The sequence below is a fragment of the Antrostomus carolinensis genome, unplaced genomic scaffold (genome assembly GCF_000700745.2).
Source record: "Antrostomus carolinensis isolate BGI_N321 unplaced genomic scaffold, ASM70074v2 scaffold27078, whole genome shotgun sequence".
In the NCBI taxonomy this organism is placed as follows: Eukaryota; Metazoa; Chordata; class Aves; order Caprimulgiformes; family Caprimulgidae; genus Antrostomus; species Antrostomus carolinensis.
The window spans coordinates 5,741-14,441 of record NW_010334271.1 but is presented as its reverse complement, the minus strand read 5'-3'; the positions used below and the strand labels follow the sequence as shown (position 1 = coordinate 14,441).

Below are 8,701 nucleotides of genomic sequence, written 5' to 3'. Positions count from 1 at the left end.
GCCGTGGCTGGAGACACTTTTCCACCCTCCAGCACCGGTGAGGGCTGATGTGGTGACACCTGGTTAGGAACTCGGGTTTGCACAGTTTTTAGGCTCATTGTGTTTGTGCAGCACCGTGATGTGTCCCAGTATTGGGTGGGCTGTGTGCTGGCGGGGTTCATGTGGCACTGGGTGGTTGGGCTGGTGCTGGGGGGGTTCACATGGCACTGGGTGGATGGGCTGGGTGCCAGGGCTGAGCTGGGGTGCCAGGTGTGAGGAAGGGTGATGGGCACATGGTGCTGGGGGTGCTGTCCAGCAGGGAACTGGTACCAGCAAAGGGGAGTGATGGGGAAGGAAGGAAGGAAGGAAAAACCAGTCAGCCCATTAAAAAAGCAATGTGTGTGTGTGGGAAGATGGAGGGAGTGAGTGTTTCATCCTGAGTTGCACAAGGCCAGCTTGGCTAATTGATAATTAAGTGGGAATGTTATAACAGGCTGTAAATGTCCAGAGGGTTCAGCTCTCAAAGGGCTGGTTGTGGTTTTTCACTGGCGGGGACGTGAACTGGGATGTGCTGGTTGGTGCAGCGTCACCCAGCAATGGGACCCTCAGCCCCCACCTGAATTAACCCCTGGGGGGTGGCATGGGGTGAAGGAGCTGGTTCAGGAGGAACCTCTCCTTCAGAAAAAGGAAGCCAGAAGGAAATACCACAAGGTTGGATGTGAGGGAGAATTTCTTTGCTGAAAGGGTTCTGAGGCATTGGAAGGGGTTGCCCAGGGCAGTGGTGGAGTCCCCATCCCTGGAGGGATTGAAGAGTCGTGTAGACACAGTGCTGAGGGACATGGGTTAGTCATAGGGGACTTGTCAGTGTTGGGTTCATGGTTGGACTCGATGAGCTTCAAGGGCTTTTCCAATCCAGGCAACTCTGGGATTCTGAGGTTAAACTCTGACCACCAGAAAGCTGTTCAGTGACAAAATCCCAGAACACAAACCTTTTGAACCAAGCCTGGGCTCACCATAAGAAAGTCAGATAAAAGACCAGTTCTCCAGCATCTTTGGGTACATCTGAGGAGATGCTCCAGCGAGTCAGTCCCATTTTAACCTGAGCTGTGGCCACCAGCTTCGTTTCCCTGCTCCGGCCGCAGCCGTGGTGCTCAGCTGTGCCACGGGCACTCACTTGGCTTCTCCTCTCACCTCCACTTGGAGAGACATGTCCCACAGCACCAGGCAGTTCCCTATAAGCCAGAAATCTGTGGGCTACAAGGGTTAACAGCACGTAAAAGGAAAAGCAATATAATGAGGGGATTAGATGTCATTGATATTAGCATGTTAATCATTAATTAACCTTGGGCTTTTCATGTGTCTGGGGAAAAAACAAAAAACAAACCAAACAGATTTAGTCAGCCCAGAGGGAAACGTTAGAGCCTCAGGGGGTTTATTGAACAAAGAGGGGGCTGAGAGCTGGAGCGGGGCAGGGTGGCAGCGGGTGCCCAGGCTGCAGGAGCTGGCCCGTGGGCTCCTCTGCTGAGGTGGGACACCCGTTCTCATCCTTTCAGCGCTTTGTGTTTGCCCTGTGTGCAGCCCTGTTCCTCCCAACTCCTCTTCTGGAGAGGGCAGGAGCGTTGGCTTGGCTTTGGCTTTGATTAACTGGGGTCTGGAGCCTGTGACCGCCGGCACTGGGGATGCTTTTAGCCATTTACTGCTCCTTTTCGGCTGCTGTGTGACCCTCTGGCATTTGCAAGTCTTCTGGGCAGTTCAACATTTAGGAAATCATTAGGCTTGCTCAAGAAATGATGTGCTGTTCCGGCTATTTTTGTCAAGGGAGAATTTCCGTGCCGGGCTTGGTGATGAGAGCTGTGGAGCCGTGCGGTGTCGCCAAGGTTGTACCAGAATAACCACTTAGATATGGAGGAAGCACACAAAGAAATGTTAAAATCTTGGATTAAAAAAAAAAACCCAAAACGACATAAATGCTCTGGCTGTAGCTCAGGGCAGGAAACGCCTTTTGGAAATACAAATATTTCCTGCCAAACCGTGAAGAGGAACAAAATTTTCAGATGGCAGGAAATCACAGATGTGTAAATCCACAGGCAGAGGCTCCCAGAAAAGGCATGAGCGGCAGCTCCAGCCCTTTCCTGGCTTTTAAAGGATCGTTACTGCACAAGATTAAGGCAGGCTGGAGTGATTCATGTGTTTATCTTAGAGGCACAAGGAGCCTCTCTCTCCTCTCACATGAAGTGCACAGATACCAGAAAAATCATGTCTTGGTCTTTGTGAGCAGCTGTGTTCTCACTGGGCACAAAAATACCAATAACCCCAGTAGAGTTTCCATGTTAAAACCATTATCAGATGAATTTTTAGAGTTTCAATATTAAAACTATTATCAGATGAATTTTTAACAGAGATGGAACAGATCAAACATAAACAAACATCTCACCGGCGATCAGCAATCTTCAATCAAAGGAGGTCAGAATTAATTAGAACCAGGATCCTGTTCTGTCGCTGGGTTATAAATTAATTGATGATCACACAGAGGTTGTGATCAGGGACGTTTTCCAGCTGTGAGAGGAGATGATGTGGTTGGCTGTGTCCTTAGATGGCTCCTGGGGAGCATCAGAGCCCGTCGGGCAGCCAGACGCCTCTGTGTGATGCCCCAGCAAGGCCAGGGACCTTTATCTCACTCCACACCAAGATGAGGAACTCAAACAAACACAACTGCAGCACCAGGATATCTGCACAGGGCTGAGAGCCCTTGCTTGGGAGGGGGAACGGATCTGCTGGAGCTCGGGCAGGGCTGCCGGGGAGATAAGAGCAGCCAGTGGCTCAGGAAAGCCTGGAGCTGTCTGATTTCCACCCGTGCCAAGCTGTGAGCTCCAGCAACACCCACATCAGCCACTCCTGTTACTGAAATCCAGCAGCAAACCCCTTCCCAGCAGCGCAGCCTGAAGGATAAAAATTTAAATTTAAATTTAACCTTTACCATGATTGGCTTCATCAGTTCTATAACCTGATCAATATTCTTAACCCAAAATAATCATTGGTCAGTTCTGCTCAGCTCTCCTGATTGAAATCCTTGAGATTCACATCAAGATGGGAAGGGGAAGGGTTTCCAAGCAGCAGAACTGGTGTCCGTGATGGTCTCCTTAGAAAACATAGAAAATCCCATAATTTCCTAGGGAGGTTTCTGTGGTTACTTATTTCCAACCCAACAATTGCTTCTCTGGTTTATCTGTTTCTAACTTAACAATGACTGCTCTGGTTTATCTGTTTCAGACTTAACCATTTGACTTTTATATGATCAAATCTTGATTGTTTTATCAAAATATTTGCAACAACTCCTCTCACCAAATAATTTCTTGTAACTCAGAAAGCTGGGGAGAAAAATAAACCAACCCCCCCCCAGCATGTTTGCTTTAAGTGTCACACTCAGTCTGTATTCACCTTGGAAGGGAGCTGAGCAACAGGTCCCAGGTGAGAGCTGGGAGGAACCAGCGTGGGTTCCTGCAGATCCAGCAGATCAAGCAGCTGGAGGACACCAAAGCAGCAATTGTTTGGTATTTTAGGAGGATGGTGAGGGGGGAACTGAGGCATAGTTGGGGGGGCTGTGGCTACACGGTGCCTTTTGGCCAGACCTCATCAGTGGTGGGTGAAACAACCCTGTTCAGGCTGCTCATCATGGGAAATGTCATCAAATTAATCATTTTCCTCATGCTTGTTTCTCTCAATCTGATACTGGGTGGGTCTGCGAGTTGCCCAAAGTCACGGCAAGCAGGTGAGGGGGCTGGTTCTCTCCAGCCAAGGCACTTCAGCAGCCACAGCTCTTCCCCACGAGCTCTAAATACCCAAGGAACTGAGGTGAAGCGTTCAGCTGGCCCAGGAACAAATACGGATAAACTGGCCGTGGATATGGTTTCTTTGGGCACCAGACCAAGGTTTCCAGGCAGTGGGAAGGGATGGAGCAGTGCTCCAGGCTCATTATCCAGGCTCTGCTTGTATTTCTACTTACCTCAAGATTAATTGGCAATTAAATGTTCTATTCCTTCTTGCTTTGAGTAGGGAAATGAAATCATTCATGGTTCTGCGTGTGGTTGGATTTGTCCGCAAGGGATACGTACGAGAAATAATTGCAGCAAATTCCAATTTTCTCTGTCATTTGAGCCTGTAAGTCCGTATCCAAGTGGCGAGACAGGGAGGTGCTGCTGAGCAAGTCATTAAGTGCCCTTTATTTACTGCTAATTAACAACAGCCGCCAGTGAAAAATGGGTGCTAGGGAAAGGATTCTGTGCTTTTAGTAAATGGAGAAAAGGAGGCTGAGGGGAGACCTTGTGGCTCTGTGCAAGTCCCTTGGAGGAGGGTGGAGAGAGGGGGGGGGGGGGCTCTTCTCCCATATAACAAGCGATAGAATGAGAGGAACTGGACTCAAGTTGCACCAGGAGAGATTTAGATTGGATCTGAGGAAGAGTTTCTTCACTGAAAGGTTTCTCAGGCACTGGAACAGGCTGCCCAGGGAGGTGGTGGAGTCACCTTCCCTGGTGGGATTGAACAGATGGGCAGACGAGGTGCTCAGGGACATGGGTTAGAGGTGGAATTGTCAGTGTTGGGTTCATGGTTAGACTCAAAGATCTTAAAGGTCTTTTCCAACCACTATGATCCCGGGATGCTGTGATCCCCAGGCTGGGTGCTCAGGGAGTGTCGATGGGTGCTGGGGCTGAGCGAGACGTGCTGGAAGCAGCAGGGCTGAGACCTGAAACCCAGTGGGGGGATTTTTTGTGCTTTTCTCCCAGTTTTCCAAGCTGCTGCCACGTCAGTGCCTCCCTGTGTGGGCAAACCTGGCAGCTGAGCATCCACCATGTGCTGGGCAGCAACTGTGGCTCTAGTGCTGCCTGGGATGGGATGGGATGGGATGATGGGATGGGATGGGATGATGGGATGGGATGAGATGAGATGGTGGGATGGGATGATGGGATGAGATGAGATGAAATGAGCTGAGCTATGCTGCCTTGGCCAGGGCTCATTCCCAGGGGAGGGCACCGCGGGCCCGGGAGCAGGAGCCTGGGATAATACTTGTTAAATTGGGCACTGGCTCCGAGAGCATCCCAAAGGCCAGAGGTCAGCAGCTTAATTCTCTGGTTTTGCTAGCTCAGCTCTAAGCTCAACCTTTCCTTGTTTTTACAAAACCTGTTCCAGGAAGTTTATTTTTCCCGAGCATAAAAGTAAATGCTTAGGTCTGTATGGCAGAAGCTTAAATGAAATTTAAAGTTTACGCCAACTTAAAAAAACAGCCAAAAAAAAAAAAAAAAAGTGGGGGTTTTCAGTTCCTAATGTGCTGACTTAGCCTGGGTTTTAAAAGCCCTGCTTTAAGCTATTTCTTTAGACTAAGATTTGGCACAGACCTGAACACTGGAGCGTATGTTCAAATGAAGTGTTAGGATTATATATATAAAAAAAAAAAAATTGTTAATAGAAAAAAATAACAGTAAAATGATTAAATGAAAATTGGGTCAATTCTGTAGGGACCCTCTCTGAAGAGCTGACAAATGAAGTGCTTATTACAGTTTCCCTTGCCCAAGCCCAGATTCCAGGGAGGAATCACGAGCTCAGCCAAGATTTTCAGACCTGAGCTTGACCCCGCACGCATCCGCGCCGAGAGGGTCCATCAGAGCGAAGCACAGCTCGGCCTGGGAGAATGATGAGTGCTCGGCAACGGCCCTGCACTTAATTTTAGTAAAATACTTCGGAAACCCAGAGTCCTGCCGCAGGATCTCGTGTTGGAGCTGCAGTGATGCCTCCAGCCAAGGGTGGTGGCTCTTCTCCACCCTCCGCTAAGCCCATCCCAGCTGTAGGCTCATCTCTTTGCAGATAACATGGTGTACAGAGAGAAATTGCTCCTGGCAGGAGACCGATGGGCTCATTTATACCTTTGTAGGGCTCTGGGTGCTGCAGGTACAGGAATTGATAGGTGTTGATCCATTGGAAAGGGATCAGAAAAGAGCTAAAGTATCACCTCTGCTCCTGGAAAGCTGCTTTCCAGGAGCCCAGCCTCCACTGCTCTTTCAAGGGAAGGCAGGAGGCAACTTGGTTGTGATCCATAAATAGCTTTCTAGGAAGGCTGTTGTGATAAGCAGAACAGAAATGAGCCCAGCAAGGCACAGCAGCTGGGCTAAAAATCCCGGGGTGCTCGGGGGGGGTCTGCCTCAGCACGGCATCTCCCAGGAGTATCATCCCAGGGCCACAGCCCTGACCCACCGCAATGCTGGTGACATTCCCATCCATCCATGCAGGGGTTTTAACCGAGATCTTCTAAACCCCACGGAGGTTTTACTGCTGTTCCACTTGCTCCGTGCAATGCAGTGAATGATTAACCCCCCGGCCACGCCAGCCCCTGTCCGTGCTGGCTGGGAGCCGTGGCTGTGTTCTCCATATCACAAGATCTACTTGATATCACTTCCAAAAGCAGCGACTCAAACCACTGTGAGTTATAAACCCCGTGGGAAGCTCAGATCAGGCAGGTGGGGGCTACCCAGTGGTTCTGCCCCAGTGAAGAGTAAATGATGACTGGATCCCGTGGGAGGGGAGTGATGGCCGAGACACTATGGCCAGGCAGAAAGAGCTGTTGCTCAAGAGGAAGAGAGGAAATACCGCTACTGAAATAGAGAATTAATTTTAGAGCAGTGTAGTGACCTCCTTGTGATGGGCTGGGGTGGGGTGAGAGCTGTGACTGGAATCCCAAATGGGGGGAAAAGTCTCTACTCTGCAGCTGGTCCACTCGTCCCCGTGGGAATCGAGGGCACAGCCTTTCCCTGAGCAAAGCCTTTTGTGTGCAGAGGGGAGATGGTGAGGGGTGATGGTCAGTGAGAGCTCCCCTGGCTTGGTCCTGGTGTTTCCCCAGCAGAAAAGTCTCCTGAGAAGGAGAAAAGCCTGTTTTCTTGCTCCATTTCTTCACCTGCTTGGTGTGGTCCCAGGCAGAGGGTGCCTGGGGAGATCAAGGGGTTCCAGCCCCACGCATCCACCCTGGAGAACATCAACTCTGCCCTTTTTCAGAGAGGAGCTGTCGTTCATTTGAATCACTTTTACAGGAGGTAAAATTATGTAGAGGAGCTAAAATGATTTAAGTGAGTCTTACACAACTGGGTGAGATGCTGGAGGCTCAAGGGGGCACACGCGTGTTTGGCTATAAAATAGAAAAGGAGGAAATTAAAAATTAGAGCAAAGCAACTCTATATTCTTACAAACCGTGTGTGTTGGAGGGGGGTCTCTGCTGCTGTCACTACGCTGAGCTGCAGCCTGTTTGAGCCCAGGCTGGGCAGTGATGGACCTGGATTTCTGTTGAGGTTTCTTCCCTGGTCCTACTGGCTGGTGGCACTGGGGAGGACTGTCCCCTCCTCGCCATGTCCCAGGCCATCCCGCGGGCTGCACGGCTCCCTGCTCTGCACGGCGCTGTGGTTTGCACGTGGAGCCAGGTGTGAGGGTGTTTTGGGGTGGTGGGATGCTCTGTCCTGTCGCACCCCAAGGGGAAGGGCTCTTTGGGGCAGCGGTTGCATCTCCCCCCACTATGAACCCGAGCGTTGGACCAAATGCCCCGACGTGGCGCTGCCGGCCCCGGAGGGGGATTTGTGATTCCCAGACTGTTTGCAGAGAGGAAACAGTTTCTGCAAACAGTTTGCTCAGCCTGGGAGTGACTCAGCCGGGGCGGCCGGGCTGCGACCCACGGCCACTGCCCCCACAGCCCCGGTGCTGGGGCTGGAGCAGCGGTTCCCAAAACAAAACCCGTCCTCCAAGGAACAAGGATGTTGTTTTGAGGTTTGTGGGACACCTGCAGGAAGCGAAGCAGATGCTGCGGGTTCTCCAAAGAATCTAAACACAATGCAGAGAAAAATGAATTATCACCTTTCTGCTGCCTTCTGTGGGCATTGGGGGGAGATCTGGGGGCTGGGAGGAGATGACGTTGTGGGGACATTTGTCACCTCTCCCAGCCCTCCAGCACCAGCCCTTCTCCCCAGGAATCCCAGTGGCCTGGGTTGGAAAAGCCCTTTAAGCTCATCGAGTCCAACCATGAACCCAACACTGACCAGTCCCCTATGACTAACCCATGTCCCTCAGCACTGTGTCTGCACGACTCTTCAATCCCTCCAGGGATGGGGACTCCACCACTGCCCTGGGCAACCCCTTCCAATGCCTCAGAACCCTTTCAGCAAAGAAATTCTTCCTCACATCCCATCTCAACTGCCCTGGCCACAACTGGAGCCCATTTCCTCTTGTCCTGTCCCTTGGGCCTTGGTTGAACAGACCCACCCCCACCTCTCTCCACCCTCCTCCAAGGGACTTGGACAGAGCCACAAGGTCTCCCCTCAGCCTCCTTTTCTCCAGGCTCAACACCCCCAGTTCCCTCAGCCACAAGGGAACTCAGCACACTTGTGCTCCAGACCCTTCCCCAGCTCCGTTCCCTTCTCTGGACACGCTCCAGCACCTCCATGTCCTTCCTGGAGTCAGGGGCCCAACACTGAACCCAGCACTTGAGCTGCGGCCTCACCAGTGCCCAGTGCAGGGGGAAGAGAACTCTGGTTCTACTGGGAAGCCTTTGTTGCATCAAACACCCGATAACCACGCCGGTGACACTGACAATAACACTGTCCTTACCCTCTCGCCTCCTTCCAGGCTTCGTCTGCGAGCGCGACCGCTTGACGTTCGGCTTCTGCCAGCCCCTGCGGGTCCTGGGAACGGGCCA

The 8,701-nt window shown here is 51.4% G+C and overlaps 1 protein-coding gene across 1 annotated transcript in view; it reads left to right on the top strand.

Annotated features, from left to right (window-relative positions):
• The window catches only part of LOC104529773 (A disintegrin and metalloproteinase with thrombospondin motifs 7), a gene marked incomplete at its 5' end in the record, with an annotated part of 27,813 nt that overhangs the window by 14,765 nt on the left and 4,347 nt on the right, over positions 1-8,701 (top strand). The window contains one exon of the mRNA XM_029086545.1: positions 8,632-8,697. Coding sequence (XP_028942378.1) covers positions 8,632-8,697 — 66 coding nt within the window. The remainder of the gene's footprint in view (positions 1-8,631; positions 8,698-8,701) is intronic.